At 36.0% G+C, this 27,507-nt stretch overlaps 1 protein-coding gene across 3 annotated transcripts in view; it reads left to right on the forward strand.

The window, feature by feature from the left end:
• Positions 1-27,376, forward strand: part of ADAM10 (ADAM metallopeptidase domain 10) — a 44,245-nt gene extending 16,869 nt beyond the window's left edge. For 2 of the 3 annotated variants that reach the window (XM_021407004.1, XM_021407005.1), the window contains exons 3-17: positions 1,449-1,595; positions 2,534-2,652; positions 3,609-3,767; positions 10,077-10,180; positions 11,597-11,746; positions 12,914-13,006; positions 14,685-14,868; positions 16,925-17,088; positions 18,582-18,765; positions 19,957-20,107; positions 21,812-21,995; positions 23,174-23,282; positions 23,592-23,812; positions 24,519-24,645; positions 25,099-27,376. In XM_021407004.1, the coding sequence (XP_021262679.1) occupies positions 1,449-1,595; positions 2,534-2,652; positions 3,609-3,767; positions 10,077-10,180; positions 11,597-11,746; positions 12,914-13,006; positions 14,685-14,868; positions 16,925-17,088; positions 18,582-18,765; positions 19,957-20,107; positions 21,812-21,995; positions 23,174-23,282; positions 23,592-23,812; positions 24,519-24,645; positions 25,099-25,193 (2,191 nt within the window). In that variant the 3' untranslated portion in view covers positions 25,194-27,376. The remainder of the gene's footprint in view (positions 1-1,448; positions 1,596-2,533; positions 2,653-3,608; positions 3,768-10,076; positions 10,181-11,596; positions 11,747-12,913; positions 13,007-14,684; positions 14,869-16,924; positions 17,089-18,581; positions 18,766-19,956; positions 20,108-21,811; positions 21,996-23,173; positions 23,283-23,591; positions 23,813-24,518; positions 24,646-25,098) is intronic. The other variant, XM_021407006.1, reaches the window with a different exon arrangement.

Consider the following 27,507-nt stretch of genomic DNA (forward strand, 5'->3'; position numbering starts at 1 on the left):
TGGTATTCATTTAAGCTTAACAGCAAAGTAACTTTTTTGTTCTTCTGAGAGAAGTCCTAGGTATTTCTTTTTTTTTTTTCTGGAAGCCTTCGCCAGAAAAATGTCATCTTAGCCGTGTTTGGTGCTCTTGGTGGGATTACTAAATGTTTCAGCTCACCACAGGCACAGAATTATAGACTTATTACAGAAAGAAGTCTTTATCAAATGTTAGAGAAGCAGGAGAGCTATTCTAAAGTGCTGAAGATCTCTGGTCATTTAACTTCAGTTCAGATGTCCTTGAAGAGAGTCTGATCCTTCCCCAGTAACTATGGGGAGCTTGGTCACAGGGAAAACTCAAAGTGACATGCACTTCAAACCCTTTGAAGATACTGAGCAGGGTGTTACAGAGTGAGAAGAACTTCTTGATGTACTTAAGTGAGGCTCTTCAAGCTCTTATTGCTGGTCTTAATTTTTTCTACCTGTTCATTTCCAGTTTCTGTTTTGAAGAACCATGCAATATGGTTTAGCCTCTTGTTATTTTTTCCCCTCTTCTAGAAAAATGTGCTGCATATTCTGTCATCTTCATGATCTGTCACCAAAAAGCAGCTTTTCAGAGATAGTAGAGACATTACTTAAAGGAGAAGAATCATAATTTAAGTCTGTAAGTGATAATATAAACAGTAGCTGGCTGTTGTAGGGCATGCCTTGCTAACTGGGTGTGAGTAGCTTTTAACTGTTTGCATTCTAAAGTCAGTGATTCTAATATTCAAGTGCATCTGTAGTGAATCATTTCTTCATTTTAACAGGAGAACCTGCCCAGTTATATTACCTCCATATTGAAACTATGATATGGGCACTGGCAGACCTGGCTGTAAGCCTGAGCATCACAAGGAATTGCTGAAGTAATCTTCCACATCTGCCAGCTGCATCTCAGAATTTCTGAACCTTGTGGGAGATGCTCTCCTCTGATGCGTTAGTGGGGAAGCTTCTTGGAAGTTCCATTTTCACTATGGCAGCAATAACAGATAGAGTTTGATTGTCAAGTAATGATTGCGTTGTGGAATAGTCAGCATGAGTCAGTAAAGAGCCCATGCCATGTTTGAAGTATAGGAGTGGCTTTTTCTTTATCTACAGTTTTGCGTTGTAACATACAGTTCTGAAACATTTATTACTGTAGTGTCATTGTAATCTAATGTACAAGTGAAAATTAGAGATAAATTTTGCATATGTTTCAGATGCACTAAAAAGTGATTACTTTTAATTGAATTTACACTGTGGCCCATCCTGTTTTTGGTTATTTCTCTATTAGCACAAATGACTGCTAGCTTTCTCTGTGGAAAGTCAGCTCCATCATTAGTATGAGAGTGTTCACACATTGCTTTGGATGAAGACTGTCAGAGAGCTAGGCAGCTCACCAAGGCTACTACTCAATGTAACAAATTTGTAACATAACTATACTACTCCTTCAGTTTAATAACTGTGCAAAGAGACCAATATAAGAACATCAAGAATATAAATTGTGATGACTACATTTCATCAGATTCACTATTTGAACAGAGTGCTGACACAGAATTTAAGAGAATACCAAATGAAATTCTGAGGAACGGTTGTTACAGGTATGAATTCATACACTTATTTACGTTACTTGACTTTGCTGAAGTTCTTGTGCAAAGATAAATATTTCATATAAATATTAGCAGTAGGATTTGTGTCAAAGAACTTAGTGTAGTAATTTGAATAAGATCATTGAATGAGTGGAGTTATTTCCATGATCATGCATATAACTATGAGTTATTTCTTTTGTTATGAATGTTTGAGTTTCAGGTAAAACAGTAATTAGCTTGCTTACATTTTATTTACATTTTATGTAGGTTGCTCTGAAAGTAATGCCTCTTACTTATTTCCATGAAAGCTCCAACAGTCATGAAGAGCACAACAACATTAGTTGATAGAACAAATTCTCAGCTACAAAACACTCTTTCGACAGAGCCACTACCACTAGTTATGTGTTTTTGCCAGCAATGTACAAGAGCCTGCATGCTGCGTTCAGAGAAATCTGCACCGGTGGAGTTGACCCACTGTCACCTCTGCTGAAATACACCACCCACACTGCCTCGCCATGCTGACATTCACTGTTTGATCTCCATAAACGTTCAGCCCTTGTACTTAAGTGTTGGCAGTGAAAATAAAATAAGCTGATAATTCTTGTTTATTCTGCTTCTCAGTTGTCTTGTGGAAATTTTTTTCCCTTTAGTTACACGTATGTCTTTCTGGAGGAATCAGTACAAATCAAAGTCACCGTTTTAGATTTAGAACCCAGTATTCTTAAATCTTGTAGATTTAACTCCTTTTATCAAAAGCATCTAAATAGTCTTGCTTGAGGAAATCTTTCTAGGCTATGGTCTAATTCTTGTACAGTATAAATATTTCATATAGGTAAAATTCACAGGGTCTGTACACTGCCTATATGAAACATTTAGTTAGAAGTACTTCACTTAGCGCTTTTGCAGTTGAAGCTTAAAGGCAGTTTACTGTCTCTTTTTATTCATTTTAGACAATTCAACCTTCGAATGAAGAGAGATACATCTCTTTTTAGTGAGGATTTTAAAGTCGAAACATCAAACCAAGTGATTGATTATGATACCTCCCATATTTACACTGGACACATTTATGGTAAGTACAACACTTTAAAATGGATTAAAGTGCAGGCATCTTAAAACAGAAGTTTTTAAATAGTACATGCAGAAAATGTATATCCATATGGTTAGTTTATCTGCATTATTAAACATCAATAATTCATCTAAATGAAATTCCCTCCACTTTTATCCCTTAACAAGTCATACTTAAATGACTATTTTTACCTAATTCTTACCATACTTCCGTAGAAATTGAAACTCAACTCTGTTTATGAACTCGCTCTTTATAGAAAAAGTCCTATATTTTTTGAATGCAACTTTTTAAAAAATATATAAACATAAATAAAAATCAGGTACTGTTCTTAGTTAAAGGAATTGAAGGGTTGTGAATGTCTCAAACACGTATTCAATCCATCCCACATTTAAATATAGCTACAGTTTTAAAGTTATGCTTGAGAAGAAAAATGCATGCCTTGAAACAAATTTTCCTTTGAAAGCTTTCAGAATTTAATATATACTCAGTGTTTTTTATAATTGCATGAATAGATGTATAAAAATAGCACTTGAATATCAGATTTAATGCTGTATCTCTGACACCCTTAAAATATGGAGTTGAATTCTCCACTGTATGCTTTTTAAACTTGTCCTCTACGCATCTGATTTGTGCTGAAAACTTCAAAGCTGTTAAACATACGAACTATGATTTTGGGACAGCTGTATTTCTTATTGTTGAATACTCTTAGCCTTTAAAGTTCAGACACAATTTTCTTTAAGAATGTCTTACTCCTGTAATGCAGTATATTACTACTTTATGGTTCATAGATTTTAAGTAGTTGGAAACTGCTTCACAGTAAGGATTATTATGCCATTATCATTCCTTGGCATTGTCTGATTAACACCTTGCAAATAGTGTATGCTTGAAGTTTGCACAGGACTGAATGCCTTTAGAAGGGTTGTTTTTTTCTTTTTAAAAGCACTTTTTGTCCTTAACAGGTGAGCAGGGAAGTTTTAGCCATGGGTCTGTTATTGATGGAAGATTTGAAGGATTCATCCAAACTCACAGTGGGACCTTTTATATTGAGCCAGCAGAGAGATATATTAAGGACAGAACTCTACCGTTCCACTCTGTCATCTATCATGAAGATGATATCAGTGAGTACTTTGTTTGTGTGCTACAGATGAAGTAATTTTTTTCCTATTAAATGTCAAAAACTATAAGCCATTCGTAAGTGTCAAGTGAGACTTCAGCTAGCATGTGGCAGAGTGAATCGTGCTGTCCTGGTGATTCATATGAAGTTACTGTCTGAAAGAGATTTATGGCAAGCCCAAGTGAGTTTTCCTTATTCTGCCTTTTTAAGAAATTCCGAACAGTCAGGTTTAAGTGCAAAAGCAGTCTATTTTTTGCAGTGGATGCATTTTTTTTTGTTTGTTTTGAAAAATGCCTTCTTAAAATGCCCTGTCCTGATTGGGCTTTCCTATGACCTGCAAAAGGAAGGGTAATTTAAGTTCAAGTCACTGTGCACTTAAAAACAACTAATAAAGGTTGTGCTTGTGAAAAATAAAAGCTTCCCGTGTATGCATGGATCCAGAGATCTTGAGATAGCTCATTAGAAGATGTGATGTGTGTCCTGTTTTAAAAAGCTCTGCTGGGAGTTGAAGCTGATGGAAACATAGGGAATACTACTTGAGCAGTATTGCCCCATTAGCCTAGCTTTGAATGGAAATGCACAGAAAGACAATAAAATACTATGGAAAACTTACTATGTTTTTGGAACTGACGTATCAGAGTTCTCCTGTACTCTACCTACTTTCGTATATACGATGTGTCTTCTGCTGGTACAAATAAAAAAAAAAATACGTAACTTGTATAATTTTACAGAGCTTATGAATGAATGCAGTTACTGAAATACGGACATTTTGAACACCACTTGTTACTGACCACCTAAATGTGCCTCTTCTTGCTACTTACAAGGCTTGTATTTGAGAACGAAGTAACTTTGTATGGTAATTTCATTTTGCCAATGTGAATTTAATTTTTGGCTTTACAGAGTATTACAGGCAGAAGCCAGGGGAGGCATTTTACCTTTTTGGTCATTATCGGGGTACTGCACAAATTCACAAAATTTAGCGAAACCATAAAATACATTTTTATAGTAAATTTCTCTGTAAATAATTTGTACGGGTTTCTAAATTCTTTGTGTTTTATAGGTATCACTGTACAATTAATTCACTGCTTGATAGTGGGAATACTGGATTACCACTTATATAGTATTTTCTCTAAATAAGTCCCCACCTCCTGCAGATATGTTGTTATTAACCCTGTGGTGCAAATGGGAGGAGGAAAGTAAAGAGACGTGATTTGTCTTGTTTCCAAGGGGCAAGGAAGCTTTTCTCTTGTCCCTGTTCTTTATGCTGTAAATAGTGGGTGACTAACAATGCTGTCTTCTCTGATAGCAGCAAATGAAAGAAACCAGACTGCACTTTAAGGGAACAAATAATTTGATTTCATGAAAATGTCTGTCTTGTACAAGTGATCGCTTTTGCAAGAGTGAATGGATTACTTGAAAGATGCAAAAAGCTATTAATGAACTTGGTTCATATTAATTTATTAAAGTGGATGGAGCAGGAAATGTATATTTTTGTTTATTTAGATGGTAGCGTACTGCCTTACAGTTTTTCCTCTTGAATCTAGTGTTATCAAAGCCTTCAGTTAGAAACAAAATCAGATTATCAGAGAGGGCTGTCTCAATCTATTCCAGAGAATCGCATTTAAGGAGCAGTAAGACCAAAAGAGTGAGCATTGCTGCTTGCTCAGCATGGTTGAAAATAGCCCATCGTGGAGCTAATTCTAAGCAGTATTATTTGGAAATGGTTGTTGTCGGTGCGGAGTCAGATATGTGTGCCTTCTGATCGCACAGCATAGGGTGTTTTTCTTTGGTATCCAGACGCCTCTAGGATTTCTGTGGTCTGAAATACCTGAAGTGCACAGCTGCTTCTGTTGCTTTCTGAATAGTGCTTTTGAGACTACTTTTTTATGCATTTCATAAGAGCACGTTTTTGCATTGAACTTCAGCTCAAAAAAAAAAGACTTTACAGTAGCTTTAAAAATAAAGGCAAACACCCTGATCTGTTACTGTTTTAACTTAAGTTAGCTCTTGTGAAATAAAGGCAAACTTTTAAGTGTATTACACAGGACAAAGGCAACAAAAATACTCACATTACTAATCCAGGAGAGAGGGGGAGGGGGTGGAATCTTTGATTTTATTTGGGATATTTTTTGGTCAGGAGCATTTTAGCCTTTTGAAACAATATGCTTTTTAGTGCCTTTCAGAAATCACAATGCAACTTATGATTAGCATCTCAATGAGGTCTTATTCAGTAGTTAAACAAAAGGTTTTTTTGTAAATGGGAATTATATTGTCAACTTTATAAGGCAGCTTTTGTCTGTGTTACAGTGGATATGGTGGAAGGCAGCCTTCTATTCATGACTTGAAACGCAACTTGAATGATTTTAGTTTCTAAACCACTCCTGATCAAACAGTTTTATAATCTAGTGCAAGAAAGATGCAAACTGCTATTTTCATTAAAATGTTTGGAGAATGTTTTCTTTAGGAGTTAAGGTTTCCTTGTAACTTCACTTACTTTAATTAAATCCTGTATGCTGTAAATGTACCCCTGAGTTGATACCGTAAAATACAGAATTGCGTATTTCCTCAAATCAACAGTAGACAGGAAGAGCCTGTTCAGAGCTTCAGGGAAACTAAATTTGTCATTTAATTCTCTGCTTCGTTCTCTGTGGTCTTGGAGGAACTCCACAACTGAGAACAGAAAGCAAAGGATTTTGTAGTTTTGTGTAGTGTCTGCTGAATTAACTGCCCATTGCAGGCTGTGTATTGTTTGAGAACTTGATTTGTTTGGGTTTTATTCATATTGTGGTTGCCAATATTATAATGAAGGTTTACTTGGCAGTTATTATGGGAGCAGTGTGACAGACTGCCTAGAAAAAAACCAGCACCCTTAATACAAATTTCACTCTGTCTGCTTAAATTTGATCTTTTGTTCTGACACTATTGCTCTTGCTAGTATTGACCAGATCTCTGTGGCTGTTGTAGGACTGAATTTTCATCATTTTCAGTGAAAGCTTGGTGTCACGTCCTTGCCCCAGATGCCTAAATCTAGTATCCATTAAGTAGTTAACCTAAATACTCTAGACATTGCACTGTTTGCTGACAAATAGCAGCAGAAAATGCGATCGGGAGTCTTTTATGTCAGTACTGCCTTCTTTTTTTAAGGATAAAAATTCATTTCATTTGAGAATCCATAGTTGTATATATCATTAATAACTTAAACCTTTCTTCCATCTAGTTAAATAAGAATGAAATTTTAAAATCTTATTCACAATTTTATTACTATTATTACTATTTTTAACATTGTGTCAGGATGTACCAAAATAGAAATTGGAAAACAAAACTTCTAATAATAGAGGGGAAGAGAAATGAAGTGTGGTTTACCTGAAGATTTTCTGTAGTTAGAGAACTGATCCTCTAATTAAATTATTCTTTTATAGACTGTGATGGAAAGTAAACTTCTAGTGTCTTTCAGTTGAACATCACTGGAAGCAGCCCTTCTGATGGTAAAGGCATGTGTTTTCTCGTGATCAGTTCATAGGGCTGTGGTAGGGGTGAGCTAAGAGAGGAAGGTTGTGCTTATCAAAGCCATTAGAAGCACCGCAAGAACGCGGGTCAGACTTCTGTCTGCAAGACATCTGACACAGTATAGTTCCTGTCTAGCTTCTTCAGCAAGGAAACTTCTGCAGGGGATGGTGGAAAAAACACATCTGGGAAGATGAGCAGAGAACAGTGCCTTTCCAGTTCAGGGGTAATTCAACATTTAAATAAGAAAGCTTTGTGTGCAACTTTTTCTGTAAACAAGACATACTCCCAAACTACACTACCCTATATAACCTTGTCTCCTCTTTTTAGCAGAGTGGATCCAAATCTGTCATTTGAATTTGTTTTTCCTAGCACAGGCAATTGCTCTTACAGGCTGTTTAATGTACATTAAAAAATATAATTTTAATGGTCATGCTTTTGAAGTGTTTCTTAGCAGAAACTATTTTTTGAGGTGGGAAATATTTGCTTGAATTGCGGTCAGTCAATATTGGAAATGTGTTAAGGGATTTCCTAACCTCTTTGGGAAACGACATGCAGCAGTAAGACTGCTTAGCTTGTGTAATTCACTGAGAGCTTTTTTTTTTCCAGTACTGTTCTGTCAGCTGTCAATGCCAGAGAGTATGAATAGAAGCATGGTGCCAACATAAAATGGCATTTTGTGCTGGTACAAAATATGCTGTACGGTCATTTTTCCATGTAATTTCTGTGGATTCCTGCAGGTGCCGCTTGGAAGAGTTGCTTTGAACCTATGGTGGATTTGCACAGATCAAGTGTGCTGGCAGCAAGGCACTATTGTCCCTTACTTTCTAACTCCTGTCCTTGTGTAATATGCGTTGTATAACATGCCTTTAGTGCAGGGATAAATGGTGGTGTGAAAACAGGCAATGAGTGTTACAGTTAGATTAAATACCAGAGAATTTTTTTTTTTTGAAATGAAAATAGAGAAGGGTCATATCTCTAATCCTTTGCTCTTGACAGCTCCTGTCTAGTGATGGTGGCCAGGGTACCTGAAGGTGCAGATCTCAGCAGTGACCAAGCAGTGCTTTTTATTGGTTACAGCAAAGCCAATGTTACACCAAATAGTTAATCAAATTGGTGCAGGGATGAGGTGGCTTGCAATAAACATGTTTTTCTCTCTTCGTTTCTCTGGCCCTCTGCTAGGAGTAGCCATATTGGGAGAAATACAATGAGGCCATAGTTTCAAACCAGTATTCATGTGCCATTAGAGTTGGAAATACAGGGAACTAATATGTAGAAAATAATTAAATAAACACATATGATTTGAATAACTATAATTCGTGACAGCTTGTGTAAAATAGTTACAGTACAAGTTCTTTAATAAGTGTAGTAAGTTTAATAAGTGTAGGCTGGTTTTGACTTCACACAACCAGAGAGACAGTCCACAGTAAAATCCTCTGAAATGCATGCATGGCCGCAAACAACTCTTAGGCTTTAGAAATCTACTCTTAACCTCATCAGTTTACTTGGGTTTTGTATCTTTGCATGTACTTGGAAAAAAAAATAAGTTGGTAATGTTTATGCATTTCTGATGAAAACTGCGCCCTGTTAAGGTGGTGGTGAAACTGGTTTGGCCAACAGAAACTGGTTCTCTGAGTATTTGTATATTTGACTCACGCAACTTGTCCTCTGTTATCTCTTTCTGGGGCACCAGTTTGCGATGGATGCCAATGTACAGAGAAATGGGAGGGGGAGTGGGAGGGTGGCAGCAACACCTCTTTCCTATAGTACTTCTCACTTCTTGAGGAAGCTTTTGCAAGTATAGGGTGCTCAGGGCGCTTGCAGATCTCCAATGGACGCTAACGTTCTAAGTCGATGTACCTGACCTTGTAGTTCTTAAATGCATTACATGTGCTTCTTGATGAGCTAGTCTGGACTTCCAGCGTATTTAATCCTGATGTGTACCCAGATAATACTACTATTTTGCTAATAAAATTGCAACTGTGAACTGTAATAAAGAGATGATGAAAAGGTTTCAGTATTATTTCACCTACTCAGTTTTAAATTTTTGTGGTCTGTAATTCTGTGAGGTTTTTTTTACATTTACAGGTCTGCATGTGCACGTGCACACTCTCTTCTCTGATACCCTTGTTGTTGTTCACTTTCTGGAATTTAAGTCATACATTTCATTGTCAACAAAATTGTTAACTCATAATTAATTGTAGAGTTGAGTTTGAAACCAAGGGTCATTGGAATTTCAGTTCTAATGGATTGTCAGTTGACGGGCTAACTATGCAAATGTTTTGAAAATTTAGTGAAAGATGAATAAATTTAATAAAATCCCTAGCAAGGTTTCTTAGTTTTGGTTTAGCAAGTAAAATAAAACTAGCCTTCTCTTATCCAAACTGTCTTTGATATATCTGATCTCAAGTAATAGTTTATCACTGAGTTCAGTTTCCTTAGTATTGCTGTTGGTTGAAGCTAATCTGTAAAGATGCCCAGATAATAACTCTTGTTCTTAGGTTATACATTGCTCACTTCCTAATTTCTTTTGATATCTATAAGAAAGCAATTTTAAGAAGCAGTCATAGTATTTTTGGTTGGTTAAACTTTAGAACATATCTTAGGCGAAACGATGAATGGAAAAAGACAGCTGCTTGAATCTTAGAATGCTTTCTTCAGAAACCATGTGAGCTTACTGGACACAAACTGAAAAAAAAAATTGCAGTGATAAAGCTGTATGTATTATTTATATTTATTTTTAAATATTTTATATTTTGATACTTGTGCATTTGAGTTTGAAACCTCAGCCTGGCTTTCCTCTTTGTAGAATATCCTCATAAATATGGACCACAAGGAGGTTGTGCAGATCATTCAGTGTTTGAAAGAATGCAGAAGTACCAGATGACTGGTATAGAAGAACCAACGACAGAGGTACAATGCAGGCTGTGATGAACCATACTGATTAGAAATTAGTGTAATGATTTTTCCTGTTTCTTTATATGATTTCTTTCCAACTTTTGGTCACAGGTATCGTCCCTCTACGTTGTGAGAAACAACTGCACAAAAATTTCTAACCTAAAGAATTTCTAGTTCTTTATTAAAATAATGTTTCCAGATTATTTTTCTTACTGCTTCTACAGCATAGATGTGCTAGCTTCTCATCTTGATGAGTCCTACATGGTCTCAGATTTTTGGACAATTTCAGATGGATTTTTTAGTTAAGCTTGTGATGAGAAATATACTTTATTGCAGTTGAGAAGGAAGTTTCAGGATCACTTGGTCTGAAAGTAGTATATTTGTCCTTGAGGAGCAGGAATTTTCAGATTTGTTAGTAGGGCACTCTTGTAATGTGAGTTTTTCGAGTGATAAATGAAGCAGATATAATTGGGAGGGTCTTAGTAGCAACGTTACAGGTTTGAAGGGGTTCGAGTATGCTGCATATTGCCTATAATAGGAGGTGAGTGGTCTATGGAAGCAACTTGTTTATCTTTTTAGAGTCTTAGTTCTGTGTTTGCCTTCAGTGTTACACCACTTGTCATGAAATTGGGATTTTTTCAACGCTTTCCAACACTAAGTTGAGTTCATTTTAGCTTTAGCTGTGTCCTGAACGTTTCGAACTTTTGGCATCATTTTGTGACGTTTAAGATATGCCAACAAAATGATGCCCTATGGTGCATATGTTTTACTATGGTTAGTAAAATAGCACGAGCAATTTCAAGTGTATTTAAATTGTACCTCCAGATATTGAAGATACTATCAACAGTGTGATGCACTTCAGTGCTAGTAACAATAATGTGCTTTCCCAAAAATGTACTTTTAAAAATGTTATAGAGTATGTGTGTTATCAAACCAGTGAATGCCATAACACAAGTGTTAGCGCGTACAGCTCTAAGTAATGAGCTTTGTTTTGACTTTGTATTTCTGTTTGCTGAGCTAACTGAGATAATGACAATATGAAGTAACCTGTGTTAGGGAGGATGCATTTAAATCCCATGGCAGTGTTTTTTTTAATCTACAAACCCTTTGTTCATCTTCAAAAAAGAATTACGAAAAAGGAGTTTGCAAGATCACATGGATGAGAAAAATGTATTTCAAATTGACTGCCTTTTGTAGAAAAAAAAAGCCAAAATGCATGGAAGGATTTGGCTGAGTTATCATTAAGATAGATGATGTACTTGAAGACTGACTACAGTAAACTTAGTTTAAATCAAGTTTCATGAAGCTTTGTAAGTCAAAGGAGCCTAATGAAAATCTTTGTTAGTAGAGTGTGTTTAGAAAATTATTGCTATGTTGAGATCATCTAGTAGATCTACAAAGTTAATGCATTTGTTTCCCATGTATATGTAGAAGCCTTCAGAAGAGGCTAACAGCAATGGTCCGCAGCTTTTAAGAAAAAAACGTGCCACTCAAGCTGAAAAAAATACTTGTCAGCTGTATATTCAGACTGATCATCTGTTCTATAAGCACTATGGAACAAGGGAAGCTGTAATTGCACAGGTATTTCTAAGCCCTTTGTCTAAACAAGCTGCTTTTATTTTGATTATTTCTGACTAATTTTAATTAAATGAGCAGTAATATATGCAATTCAGTTTGATTTGTTCAGTCACCCTGTCTTGTTTGTTACAGTCACCCTGGCATTACTGACGCATTATTTCACTAAAAGTACTCAATATGCCAGTGAAAAAGGTCACAGGCACTTCTGCTTCCTTTAGTTAATAATTACAACTGCAGTTTTTTGAACAAATCTAAGCAAAGCTTGTCTGATTTTATTTTATATTTTTACTTTTTTTCTCTCCTCTCTTACTTAGACAAATACTTCCTGAAGACTTTTGTTCTGTTTGACAACCTGCCAGGCTTCTCTGTTAACACTCATGTAGTCTTCCGTTTGAAATTTTAGCTCAAAATACTGTGAGTTAATAGCACTGAGTTCTGTTCCTGTAGTGTCTGGTATAGGGGATGGTCAGAAAAGCAGTGGTAACTAAAGGCAGATGCTTTTCATTTGTCAGTATACCAGTAATTGGAAAACTTTTTTTGTTCACCATTTGTTGCTAAAAAATGTACATAGCTGATTAATTACACGCCTTTTGAAGTAGAAAGTTGCACTGCTATTTACAAATCTGACTTGCACTGTTTGTTCATCACACTATGCATTGTAGTTGAGGTGAGTCACATTTTCCAAAGCTCTGAAGTCACCTTCAAAATCAGAAGTTCAGTGAGTTAGCATTTCTATTCCCTTCGAAAGGGTAAATGGTAAGGTTTTTTCATATCTGTTTTTCTACCAGAAATAGAATAATAATGCTCTAAAAAGTTTTTTCTCAAAAAAGAAAAGAAATACAATTCTTTGAATACAATTATAATTATGCTTCTATTTATAGTAACAATGAACTGAATGAGTATCACAAATTTCTAGTTAATACAATAATGTAAAAATAACTTCACTACTAAAGATCTTGCTTTTACCTGTCATGTTAACAATGTACCTACTAGGCAATCTATTTCCAGTGTTTGCCATCAGTGTTTGCTTTTAAAAGGCCTGTTAGGACTTACATTGCACAATATTTTGTATATATATGACTAAGTATAGGCTGTGCAGTTGTTGTTATTTAAGATGAGCTATGGTATATTGCATAGATCTTTGAGCTGCAGGTGATTTTTTTTTGACAGATATCCAGCCATGTTAAAGCAATTGACACAATTTACCGCTCAACAGATTTCTCAGGAATCCGTAACATCAGCTTTATGGTGAAACGAATAAGAGTAAGTAATAGTGGAAATACTTGCAGCTTCAACTGCATTGCTTGGAAGCTATACTGGTTAAAAAGGTCTGTTGTATTTTCAGGTCTGTTTACCTGTTACTGTTTACTGTTAGTATTATTATGGATGTCTTTTTTGCTAATGACTTGCTACCCCCTTCATTTGATTTTGGTGTGTGTTGTCAAAAGCATGCTACTTCATTATTAAGGTGTAGTCTACTCATACAAGAATCAACTTCTTAACATTTTACCTGTTGTCTGCTAGGCAGGTACTGTATTGTTCCCTATGGACTTTAATTCTAAAATATCATACAATTGTAGAATGGCCTGGGTTGAAAAGGTCCTCAAAGATTGAGTTTCAACCCCCCTGCTGAGTGCAGGTTTGCCAGCCGCTAGACCAGGCTGCCCAGAGCCACATCCAGCCTGGCCTTGAATTCTTCCAGGGACGGGGCATCCACAACCTCCTTGGGCAACCTGTTCCAGTGGGTCACCACCCTCTGTGTGAAAAACTTCCTGCTAATATCTAACCTAAACCTCCCCTATCTTAGTTTAAAACCATTCCCCATTGTCCTATCACTATCCACGCATGTAAACAGTCATACCCCCTCCTGTTTATATGCTCCCTTCAAGTATTGGAAGGCCACAGGGAGGTCTCCCCAGAGCTTTCTCTTCTCCAAGCTAAGCAAGCCCAGCTCCCTCAACCTTTCCTCATAGGAGAGGTGCTCCAGCCCTCTGATCATCTTGGTCGTCCTCCTTGGGACCCATTCCAAGAGCTCCGCGTCTTTCTTATGCTGGGGACCCCAGGCCTGGATGCACTACTCCTGATGGGGCCTCACAAGAGCCGAGTAGAGGGGGACAATCACCTCCCTCTCCCTGCTGGCCACTCCTCTTTTAATGCAGCCCAGAACAAAGTTGGCCTTCCAGGCTACAAGCGCATGCCGCTGGCTCATGTCCAGCTTCTCATCCACCAGGACTCCCAAGTCCTTCTCTGCAGGGCTGCTCTCAAAGAGATCTCCCCCTAGTTTATATAAATACCTGGGATTACCCCGGCCCAAGTGCAGCACCTTGCATTTGGCCTTGTTGAACCTCATTAGGTTCACATGGGCCCACTTCTCCAGCTTGGCCAGGTCCCTCTGGATGGCTTCTCTTCCCTCCAACTGCACCGCTCAGCTTGGTGTCGTCTGCAAACTTGCTGAGGGTGCACTCAGTTCCATTGTCTATGTCATTGATGAAGGTGTTGAAGAGCACCCGTCCCAAGGCTGACCCCTGGGGGACACCAACTGTCACTGGCCTCCACCCTGACATAGAACCATTAATCACAACCCTTTGGCTGCGTTTAGCCAACCATTTCTTAATCCACCAATATGTAGATAGCTGTTGTACTGGTTAAAAATTCCTTCTAGAAGTGATGATTTAAGAGGATAATTATAAATGTACAGGTACTGATGAAATGGAAAAAAACAAATAAGGGATTGAGGATTTACTAGATAAATGTAATTCTTTATTTTTAGAACTTTTTTTCGCAGCCTTTGGAGTTGTAATATGTCATTACCTGTAAATCTTCAGCCACATCTTCAACTGTTAACGTAATAAGATATTGACAGCAATAAGCCTCTGGGCTAATATTTACAAATCCAGTCAAAATGAATCACTTATAAAAGTTTGTTTCAATTTACTTTTAGATTAACACAACTGTAGATGAGAAGGACTCTTCAAATCCCTTCAGATTTCCTAACATTGGTGTGGAAAAGTTTCTGGAACTGAACTCAGAACAGAATCATGATGATTATTGCTTGGCCTATGTATTTACAGACCGTGATTTTGATGATGGAGTCCTTGGTCTGGCTTGGGTTGGAGCCCCTTCAGGTAATTGTATCCAAACCTTCAACACTTCGATACTAAGGAAGTACTGTAGTAGGTTCAAAGAATAAAAGTAGAAACTGTCACTTAAGGTGACAGCAAATAGTTAATTCATAACCAACTTCTTACAATTATGGTTTCATATGCTTTTTTCAATAATAGAAACAGGATATCTCACTTCAGTGAGTCTTGTCTTCCTTATAAGCAATACTTCAGCAATAAAGAAGAGCATATTTCTTTCAGTTAACAGAGGTGATATTGGATGGCTTTTTATTTATGACAGGTACAAATGACCAGTAAAGTGACAGCAGAAGTATTCCTGCTGTATGCAAAGAGAGCTCAAAACTATGCAGTATTCATTTTCTAATAGAATAACACTGCAGAAACTTAAGATTTTCTAAGTAGTATTGGAAATATTTTCGATACGTAAGTAAAACCAGGGATATTTTTGTTCTGGGAGTTACCAAAATAATCAGGTAATCATGTTCTTGAACTGCTTCTCATTAGTTTCAATCTAGTCATGTATTTTGGGTCTTACTATCTCTTGCTATGTAAAAAAATATGTACCAAATAATGATTTCCAAGTGTGAAGAATCTTGAGATGTTTTCCTAGGATGTTTCAGTTTTATAAATTAGCACGTTTAAAATTGTTAGTCTTTTCAATTCAAGGAAATAAAAATTCTTTATAGCTCAGCACAAATTCAAAATTGTGTAAACTTCCACAAAAAATCAAATTGAGAATGATCAATCTTCCTTCTTTCTATAGCTTAATTGTTGATTGCATAGCAATTACTTGGGGGAAGAAATGACAGGCCTATGAAACTTTGCATAGAGAGTGGATACTTCCATGAGAACATCATGAAGAGCTATAGCAGAATTTGAGTAATGGTGGAAGTAACCTTCCTTTGCTGCTGTACTTTCCTCTGAAACATGTTCGCTAAAGAGTACTGGATCTGTGTGAGAAAGTTTTGTGCTGTGACATCTGCTTTTCATTTTAGGAGAGTAAAATGCTCAAATAAGCATTCATAGAATATTCAGAGTGGAGTGAGTATGTTAAGAGAACATGTGAGCACTAATTCTAGTGATTGTGGAAGAACCATAGGAAGCATGACACACAGGTTACCTTTGTAAATAAGAAACCGGGTCTATGATGATTAGTCTAGTGTATACACTGAATAAGCATTGGATGAATTGAAGTGTGAATTCCATGAGCCCTTTTTCTAAAAAGAAGATTAAACTGGTAAAAAAATCAAGTTCCTTTGAGAGATTTTCCTTCTTAATGCGTGTACTGACATAGGTTAAATGGGATATTTCACTTAAAATTTTACTTCGAAAGCAAGGATATTCCTTGGGGAATGTTTTTTTTTTTGACACCATTTTTTAGGAGTAGAACAACTGAATTTGAGAATGTTCACAATATCTCTGTTCAAACCTCGGTTAAAGAAAATTTTGAAGTCATAATTTCAATCTTTTCAAAACAGAGTGTGATGCACTAGAATATGGACCTTCTAAACAAAGGTCTGATTAACTTGCACATCAAAACCATTTTCGGTTTTAGATTGTGCAGTGAAGAGAAGGAATCACTGCTGCTGACAAGGACATGCTGGTCTTAGGCATTTTCTCAGTAAATGTTTTTGCTGTGACAGAAGACCTTCCATGATTATACGGTTTGGTTTTTTTAATTTGTTTTTTTACTTAGTGAAATCCAAATGAGATGTAGATTGAGTCTATCTGTTTTGGACATTGCATACTACTAGTCAGGTACTACAGGTATGATAAAATCCAGGCTAGTACATGCAGTGAAAAGCCCAAAATAACTCTTACTTAATAGCTACTCTAAAAAACCTAATTTCTTGTGTGAATGAACTCATTCAGTGCTGAGAGCATTAGTGCGGATAAACTTAATCTCCTTTCAAAGTTGGATTAGTATTAATTACGCAGACCTACTCCTGGTTCATGAGGATCCATTGAGGTAGCAAGCTGTTTCTTGTTCCAAGTATCAGATGAAAGTGACGCAGTGCTTCTTTTCTAGAGTGACTGTTATACTTTTGCCTAAATACAGGGAGCTCTGGTGGAATATGTGAAAAGAGCAAACTGTATTCTGATGGTAAGAAGAAGTCTTTGAACACTGGAATCATCACTGTTCAAAACTACGGCTCTCATGTTCCTCCCAAGGTTTCGCATATCACTTTTGCTCATGAGGTTGGACATAATTTTGGCTCACCTGTGAGTATCACTATTGATGTGTTGCTTTCAGTGACTTTGAAATGTATCTTTTCTGAGTGGAGTTTGTACTACTTATTATAAATGAGGAAAATATGATCGTGGCTGCATGGCCATTGTGCACAAAAAGCAAGATGTAGAAGTAATTCTTTCTTGTGAGTATTTTACAGCATTGGTGCAGGGATTGATTTTGTGGATTATTTCTACTAGTTCAGTGTCCTACAAAGAAACTGTATTACTGTTCCCTAAAACTTTGTTTTTTATTGGAGACTAGGGTCACCCAAATCTTTTAAATGTATTTTGGTTTATACTAAGGTAGAGGAAGAATCAGTGCAGAATTAAGATGACACTTTATTCAGGAAGAAAACATAAAACTGTCTCTTTCTTCATTCAGTTATTTATACTTAGATGATTACCTAAAAAGAAGAAAAGTGTGAAGAGGATTGAGATACATACAATGACATTTTAGAACAAAATTCTTCCTTCTGGTAATTCAGGGATATGATTTGTTTGTGACAAACCAAAAATACAAGGTTTTGGCTTTGCTGGAAATGAAAATAATTGGGAGGGCTGTTCTAGTTTTTCTTAAAACTGACATACGTATTTTATTCTCTGGAAAGTAAAATGAAATTGATGACAGAAATGAGTTCCTCAGAAACAGATCCTTCAATATGAATACTTTGTGTGCCTTGAGAAAAAAACCCTAATGCAACTGCTTTGAGTAGGAACAAGTGTTCCAAATACAGTTGAAAATATGAGCGTGTGAAACTGAAAAACTAGCCTCACTGAGTGAAATATCTCTTGGACGAGCTTGGAACTTGGTTCTTTCAATTTCTCTATGAGCTGTAATAAATAATTCAGTTCTCTCAAGTGTGTTAAATGTAATGATCACCTTCTACTTTTGGAAACATAGATTGTATTTCTGGAAAGTTGCATGTGTCAGAACAGCACTGAACTTTCTCTTACTCTTCACAATATATTTTTTTGTCAGTGTAAAGGCTAGTGTGCCTATCTGTGATGCATTGTGCTGGATATTAGACTTGTCACTGAAAGACAGAAACAGATTTCTGCTCTATTCTAAAGTTCACTTTGCTCCTTCCTCAAACCAAGAAAAAAGATGGACTACAGTTTCGGTTATCTACTCCAGCTTTTCTTCCATCCAGTACTTTACCTTTTTATGATCATAAATCAATCTTTTTAGAAGATGGAAATCATTTTTTGTCATTGTTCATTCTAGGACATGCATTTTGGGTATACATGCTCAAGAATTCAAATAAGTTAAACTTGAAAAATGAGATGCTTATTGCAGTTGTCAATAAAAACTTTGTTTTCCGTATGTTCTGAGAAGCTGTGAAGTATAAAACGGTGTTTTGTGATTGACAAAGCTAAAATTCTAGTTTTGTAAAGTTGCCAAATTCAGATATCTCATGCACATGTAGAAAAACAAGAAAAGAGAGTGGTATCAATAGAAACATTTTAATTTTTTTGTTTTGCAGCATGATTCTGGAATGGAGTGCACTCCAGGGGAATCCAAGAACTTGGGACAGAAAGAAAATGGCAATTATATCATGTATGCAAGAGCTACATCTGGGGACAAACTTAATAACAACAAGTTCTCACTCTGTAGTATTCGAAATATCAGCCAAGTTCTTGAGAAAAAGAGAAATAACTGCTTTGTTGGTATGTACTTGGTCATCCTGAAAGCAGAGCAGATAAGTTGTTAATATTAAGTTTGATTAGAAGTTTATTTTAACGCTTTTTGTTCTGCTGTTCACTTTACTGGAAGATTCAGTTGAATATGAGATGTGTGTGAATTTGAGTGTTGTGTCAAGTTCTGGACTCCCCAGTACATGAAAGATGTGAATGTACTGGAGACAATCCAACAGAGGTCCACAAAGATGATTAAGAGATTGGAGCATATGACATGTGAGGAGAGGCTGAGAGACTGGAGACTCTATCTGGAGAAAAGAAGGCTGTGAGGGATGCTCCTGTCTGTTTATATAAATTCCTGGTAAGAGGCAGTAAAGAAAGCAGATCCAGACTTTTCTTAGTGGCACCCGATGAAAGGGCAAGAGAAAATGGCACAAATTAAAACATGGAAAATCTAATTTATGTGATGGTTTGTTTTTTGTGTGTGCATGGCTTTGTCTTGGTTTTACTGTGAGAGTGACTGAATGCTGGAGCAGGTTGCCCAGGAGGCTGCAGAGTATTTTTGTCCTTAGAGATACTCAAATCCATCTGGACATAACCCTTGGGAACCTACTGCATTTGGCCTTATTCTGAGTGGAATATTGGACTGTACGATCTCCAGAGTTGCCTTTCTACTTTGTCCATTTCCTGATTGTTGGTGGTGTTCTGGGAGTGCCACAATCAGATAATAGAGAAATATTTAAGGCTGCAGCCTTTCTGTTCTGTGAACTTGATGCAATAACTTTGTAGGAATCTTCACTTTGGAGTCTGTGTGTGATCTCTTAGAAACTTCGAGGTTGTACAGCAAGTAGCTTTGGGACTAGGAGTGAAGTATTTCATCTCAGTATTATCAGCTTTTGCTTTAAGATTGTCAGGCTGTATTAAAGGGAAGAGATTCTGTTGCTCTGGAGGCTTAGCATAAAATTTGCTCTTAGCACTTCAGACTTCCTATCTGCACAAGAAACTCCCATTGTTATCAGAAGAAATCTTAGAAGCTTAAATTATGTGAATGACTAATCTGAGTGGTGAACAAGTAGTGCAGGTTAATTTACTAGTCTGTATGAAGTCCGGCTTGAACAGGTGCTTCCAGTCTCACCTCGCTGAATGCTGTTGTAAGTCAGTATGTCCTTATTAGTGTATTCTTTGCACTGCTTCATACAAAAATGTACTGATATTTTTCAGAGTCTGGTCAACCTATCTGTGGTAATGGACTGGTAGAAGAAGGAGAACAGTGTGATTGTGGATACAGCGACCAATGTAAAGATGAATGCTGTTATGATGCAAACCAATCAGATGATAAAAAATGCAAGTTAAAACCAGGCAAATCCTGCAGGTATTGTACATATCTGTTATAGTACACTTTTAAATAAAATACTTCGTACAGGGAGTGAGAAGTTCATCAGCGCAGGCGTGGCATGCTGGCTTGGTGCTGAACTGGAGCTTGCTTATCTTGTTATTTGGCTGGCTATTCAGTGTCATATTAGGATTATGACTAGAAAATTGTATCAATGCTAATACTCAGTGCAGAAAAATGTGTTGAAATTTGATCATCTTTGCATGAAATTTGTTGTGCAAAGTCTGCAAAAGCTGTTTGATTTGGAAAAACAAGACCAAGGTGCTGTTTCCATGATAGGTACAAGAAAGCATTAATTGCTCAAAGAATAATATAAGGATATTCTGAAATTAGATCTTACCTTGTGCCATTTCTACAGTACTACCTAACGGGAAGATGATTTAAGAATATAAATGAGTGGTTATTTTCTTTTTACACTTGTTCTGTACATACGCTTTTAAGCCTCCTAGTATCTTGGCAATGTTGTACGCGCAATGATTTATAAGAGCAACTTCTAAAGATTTGAATGCTGTGGTATTAGACTAGTTCTGCCTTATTGTTTCATAACTTCAAACATATGTTACGTTTTTACCTCATCTAAAAACATGAGCGGATTTTTTCACATGAAAGACATGAACTTTAGTTCCTCTCTAGAGACAGACATAAATTTTAACATCTGGTTAGCCAAAGATAGTTACTGTTAAAAGTCTAAAACAGCTCAACTTTTTAATACGACAGACACAGTTTTGTTCTAATTAAACTTTTCTGCCAAATTATCTTTGTCATCCTGTGAGTGGAATTAGAAGTAGCTTCTGCTATGAAAATGCATTTGATTTGTAGACATGGTAGAAGGATAGCTTCTTGTGAACTTGTGGTTGCAGTAATTTTGCATGCCTTTTTTTTTCCCTTACAAATTTTTGTCATTTCTGTGTGGGAGGGAGGAAAAGCCTTGCATTGTTTTGATTCATCGTTGATTTCTGAGATTTTGCTTTATATCATGCCGATGGTGAAGAGCTGACATATGCACCTCAGTACAGCTTCAGAAAGCAATGGTTGCTTCCTGTGATTGCGTCGGATGTACTGGGATGATGCACTGGCATACCTTGCTGTAAGAGGCTCAGCTGCATACTTGCACGTGCCAAAAAGGAGCCTAAATATTTAGGAGGAATGAGTGAAGCTATATGGTTCCTTTGAAAAATTTTCTATGTAAACTGACTGATTTACAATATAAGCACTTCTGACCTGTCCCCTTCTTTTGTTTGTTTAGAGAATGTAAATGGTCTTTTGTGCAGAAAGTAAAAAAAAAAAAAAAAAAAAATTTCTTACGGATGTTAAATCAGAGAGAGAAATCTTGACCTGCCTATTTTAATGAAACTGTTACTATGAAGCTAGTTATTCCTGAACTAATGTTAACTTGCTAATTTAATGTTTTGTGTATATAAACCTTGAAATGCTGTCAGACTGTATTTATTTTAATATAAGATGCACTTGTAGTATTTTTCTAACATATTGCAAATAGTTTAATTGCTACAATGACTGATCAATACCTTGTTACCTCAAGGGAGGAAAAATGACTTTCAATTTACATTTTACTTGGCACAGATGAGAAACACGCCTAATGCTTGAGAAGGTTTCAGGATGAATATTTCTTCTGGAAATGTTTGCACTTTCTTCTTCATATTCCTATTTCCTTCTTATTTCTAGTCCTAGTCAAGGCCCTTGCTGTACTGCGCAATGTAACTTCAAACTGAAGACTGATAAGTGTCGAAATGATTCGGACTGTGCGAGAGAGGGAATGTGTAATGGTTTCAGCGCTCTCTGTCCAGCCTCCCAGCCTAAACAAAACTTCACAGAGTGCAACAGGCGTACACAAGTTTGCATAAAAGGGGTATGTTTCTTATGACCACTTATGATGCAACTCTGCAGCTGTTTATTGCAAAGCAGCCTGATATGAAGTGATGCAATTTTAATAATGAAGATTAATGAAGAACAACGTGAGCATCATCTTTCAATAGAAATATTGTACTTGCAGTTTTCAGTCAAGATAACTGTGAAGGTACAACAGAGATTAACAAGCTAAGAAGCATCAAATTAGCTGTAGGACTTGAGAAGGGTTGATTTAAAGATTGTTGTGAAAATGGGGTATATGAAAACGCATTTTACATCCTAGCTATGTTTTCGCACTGTTCTTGAGTCTTGGTCAAGTAATTTTGTTGCCTTCGTTAGGCTACCAATACATGGTGAATTTGGCAAATATACAGTTCCTCCTCCTGTGTGCAGGTAGCATACTTGTGCAAGGATTTGAAATTATGCTGAACCACCTGTAGCTTCCTAGGTTATACAGTCTGTGACAGTTGCTATTAAAAATTGATGGAAGTCTTTCGTAAGTTGATCTATGTTTATTTGAGATGAGAAGCAAGCAGAAGTCATCCTTGTAAGAGCTGTAACTCATGTTGCTCTAACTTTCCATTTTCACAGGCCAGTTTTTAATGAGATAAGTTTGTAAATTTTTTTTAGCAAAAAATATGTGGAGATAAAGGAGTAGCCTTTATGCAGGTACTTGATTTTGAAACAAATTCGTAATAAACAGAGGCCTTTGTATTTGAATTTGAAGGTTCATCCTGCAGAGGAATTAAAAACAATCTTTCAGCCACTTCCATTTTCTGAGAGGAAATATTTTTGAAGATATGCTTTTGATTTATTTTTTCTAATTATGGTTCTGAGTAGTCATATTTCAGTATGAATTGAAGTTTGTTCCAGTGCTATGAAGCTTTTGCAGAGTGCACTAAAAGAAGATAGTGCTTTGGTTTTTAATTTTTATTTTTTTAAAAAGAAAGGTATATCACCTTTAAAAAAAATCTCAGGTAAGCATATAGCCTAGTTATATAGTTACTATCATTTTTATTATGTAGACTTGAGAAGAAATTCAAAACTACTTTTTCTATTTTTTAGCATCTTTCTAAGTCAGCAGTTACGCTTTCAACTATTAAAAACTATTATCTCTCTAATGACAGTGTGCTTAAAAGTGAAATTGTTTTTTGGTTCTCTTGCTTCTGTCTCCCACAGCAATGTACTGGCTCTATCTGTGAGAAGTATGACTTGGAGGAATGTACATGTGCTAGTTCCGATGGCAAGGATGATAGAGAATTGTGTCATGTCTGCTGCATGAGAAAAAGTAAGATTTGTCTGGATTGTGTAAGCATGAATATACCAGTAGATATCGGAGGGATTTTCTGACAGAATTTTTTATAGTTTTTTCTTAGCTTGAGATCATACTGTGTTTTTTTCACTTAGTTTCAGGCAGACATTGCATTATATTTTGGTTTTTTTTAGAAAATACCCAATGCATTTTGTTATTTTACAGATCATATTAACTTGAAATTTATTAAAAGTAGATGTTTTAAACAATTGAGCGCTAACATATGCATGCACATGTTTTAATATGATAACACTTTGAATTAATCTGATTTGTTTTCCCTTTTAGTGGACCCCGATACTTGTGCAAGTACAGGTTCTAGCCGGTGGGAGAAACACTTTGCTCGTAAAACGATTACGTTGCAACCAGGATCTCCTTGTAATGATTTCAGAGGCTACTGTGATGTGTTTATGAGGTGTCGGCTGGTAGATGCTGATGGCCCTCTAGCTCGGTTAAAGAAAGCAATTTTTAATCCTGAGTTCTATGAAAATATTGCGGAATGGATTGTGGTAAGTATTTTTATCTTAACAGTCTAATATAAAATATTGTTGTTAGTCAGCATTGGCAGATGATAAGTATCACATTCAGTACTTCAGCATTCTTCAAAGTATCATCAGTCCTTGTTTTCTCTAGTTATTTCTGTATGCACCTTGAGCGCAGCAAATTTCGTGACAGAAAACAGGGAATTAATAAGTAGTTCATGTTAACACTTCACACCATTACATTTTCATGTTAATGTTCATATTTTATTAACTTGTGTTTTCTCAGTTTAACTCTTATTATTTGAATGTTTCACTTTCTTTTAGGGAAGTGAGTATATTAACCTCCAGCAATTCTTACTTAATAATGTTACATTAGATCATGCTTTACTAGTAATAGACTGGTGGGGGAAGCTACGAAGAAACATTAGAGAGCTGCACAATCAACGTTGTGTAAACTTTTGAGTTTTAGGCTTATATAGCTCTATTGTAGCACAAGTATCTCCTGTAAAATACTCTTCTGATGATATAATGAATCTTAAGGGGTTTTTTTGTGTGTAAGAGCTTTGAGTCAGGTTTTCTTTAAAATTATAGGGTTCCTTAAGTGATGCTTCCAATTAGTTTTTAGATGACTTTTAAAATGCGAAAGAAAGCCATACTCAATGTGTATTCATGTGTATGTGTGTCTCACCTGAATGCAAAGAAAAAAACACCATATTTTTTTTAATGTTTTTAGGCTCATTGGTGGGCAGTATTGCTTATGGGAATTGCCTTGATCATGTTAATGGCTGGTTTCATTAAGATATGCAGTGTCCATACTCCAAGCAGTAATCCAAAGTTGCCTCCTCATAAACCACTTCCAGGTAAGCATATGAACATTTTATCCTCTATTTTTTTCTGAAGGGAGAATTTCTGGCATCCCAGTCTACAGTCCATTGCCTGGTGCTACGAAACTTGAAATGGAGTTCGTGCCATGGGAACAATTGATAAAAATATAATTCTTTCCTTATTTCCCTGTAATGTAATATGTATATCAAAAGAAAGACTTTGAAAATGCTTTCTGTCTCAGAGTTCCTTTCCTTCTATATTCCATACTACATTTCATAAGAATTGCACTGTTAAAGGAACTACTACTGTGATAAGAAAAATACTCTGTAAATACTGTATGCATTTAATCATGTATTTAAAACGCTGCAGGTCTAAATCTGCAGCTTTCCAGAAAAGTTGTTATATTTATCTCTTTTGGGCTGGGCAACTTTTCTGGAAGTCTTTTCTTCTTTTGCACTTGTTTAATAATGTGCCTTTCTTTGAAACAGGCACTTTAAAAAGGAGGAGACCGCCACAAACCACTCAGCCACCGCAGCGACAAAGGCCCCGAGAGAGCTATCAGATGGGACATATGAGACATTGACTGCAGCTTTTTGCCTTGGTTCTTCCTAGTGCCTACAATGGGAAAACTCACTCCAAAGAAAAACCTAATAAATCATTGTCCCCAGTCTAACTCTCAAAATGAGGAGGAAAAAAAAAAAAGCATGATATGCCCTCAAAAGAAGTGGGAATGGTGAATTTTTTGATGAGTGAATCTTCCAGCTCAAAAAGAAGAAAAATGTTTTTCTTGCATACTTTTAATTTAGTGGCACAAAATCCTAGAGCATCATGATTCTTTCTCCCTCCTGTGCTCTTCATTGCTGCATTTTCTTCACTTGCAGGCAAATATGGCTGTAGTAAAACTTTTATTCAAGAATTGAAAAAAAATATATATTTTTCAACTGCCAGACAAGGCTAGGAAGCTAGACCACCTCAGCATTGGAGACATTACTTGCCAATGTATATACATTGTTATATGCAGACATGTATTTCTAACGTACACCTGTACTTGTGTGCAATTGTAAACAAGAGAATTGCAATATGGATGTTTCTTTGTATTATAAAACTTTTCCGCTATTAATGAAGAAATTACTGTTTAATTGACATACTCAGGATAACAGAGGATGATGGTGTGTAATGGTCAAGGATCCTGTGATGCTTTACACAGCAATTTTGAATCAAACTTTTTATCATGATCAAAGTTGTTTCAAGCACTCATTTTATCTTATATCAGACAGCTGCTAAGACATAGCGTACAAGATCGAATGATCTTTTAGACATACAGCAGGTGTTGCGCAAACTTTGCAAATACCAGAATGTTTCAAATTTTTTATATAAACGTCTGATGTCTTGTAGCTCGGCATAAATGTTTTAAATTTGTCTGATTATTCAGTTAAATAATGAATAGTTAGATGAAATATTTCCATGCTTTAGTAAAACATTCTGCCTGTTTTTCAACTTGTTTTAAAAATTGCAACCGATGTATTCGGGATGTTCAATGTTCCTACATGATGACGAGTTCATGATTCTGAGGGATGAGGAAGGAAAGAAAAGCAGTGGTTTATTTTCTTTTTTAATTTATCAGATATTTGAGTAACTTTTCAGCATGATGCTGTTGGTTGATAACCACTAAAGTAGTGATTTGCCGAGCGTATTGTGGCAGAGTTAAAATTGTAGTTAGGACTACCAACTTTCCCAGACGTTTTATAACAGTAGTGAAGTTCAACAGCACAATGTCCCATTCCAAAGTTTTTATTACGAATGTAAATAATTGGCATTTTTAAAAGTGAAAACAAAAGATTTCTTAAGGTGCTTACTGCTATGCAGGAGATGAAAGGGGGGCATTACAAGATGTTTAAGCTTTTGATATATTTATTGCTTGTTTTCCAAAAGCACCGAGCTAATTAGAGGCGTAAATGGCTATAATTTTCCTGGCTTTGCTTAGGAGAAAATTTACTAAGGTTGGACAGGCTTCCTTTGTTTTTTTTTTTTTGTTTCGTTTTGGTTTTTTTTGTTTGTTTCTTAAGAGTATAAGGTTTACACAATCATTCTCATAATGTGACGCAAGCCAGCAAGGCCAAAAATATTACTGAATATAATGGGATCTCTTCCTTGTAAACTTGTACAGTATGTGGTGACTTTTTCAAAATACAGCTTTTTGTACATGGTTTAGAGACAAATTTTGTACATGAAACCCTGGTCCAATAGACTATATAAATAATTCTAAATGATCTTAACTAGATAGAAGTGTATGTAGTTGCTTTTAAATCATTTTAAATACATTTGTTTTGAGACTGTGCAAAGATTGGAAGTGGGTTTGCATTTCTAAAATGGTGACTTTTCTTCAGCAAGAGTTCTTAGTAACTTCTTGAGTGTGGTAGACTTTGGAACATGTAAATTTTTTGCCTGTAATGTTATCCTGTGGTAGGATTTTGGCAGACAAACGCTGCCCTATTTTATTTTGAGTCTAAGTTAAATGTTTTCTGAAAAGAGAAACGTGCACTGAACTCTCCACTGCAAGTCAAGATGTGGTAAATCAAAAAGAAAGTTCAAGGCAATGGAATACTACTGTCAATTTCATGTCCACTGTGTTTTATACAGTATCTTTTTTGTTCACTTTGGAAATTTTTACTAAAATTGCAAAAAAAAAATAAAAATGAAGTATTGTGCAAAGATATGTAAGTTTTTTTGAAACTTGAAATGCATTAATAAATAGACTTGATGAAATCAGCTTTTCAAGATCTATTTACTTTTTGAACCCTGAAAGCAAAAAGAATATACACGCTCATTTTTTGGCTTTTGCTGTAAAGGGGCAGTTGCACTAAGAAGCAATTGCACTATTTGTATACTCTCCAAGT

Source organism: Numida meleagris, chromosome 9, assembly GCF_002078875.1.
Source record: "Numida meleagris isolate 19003 breed g44 Domestic line chromosome 9, NumMel1.0, whole genome shotgun sequence".
NCBI classification, from domain to species: Eukaryota; Metazoa; Chordata; class Aves; order Galliformes; family Numididae; genus Numida; species Numida meleagris.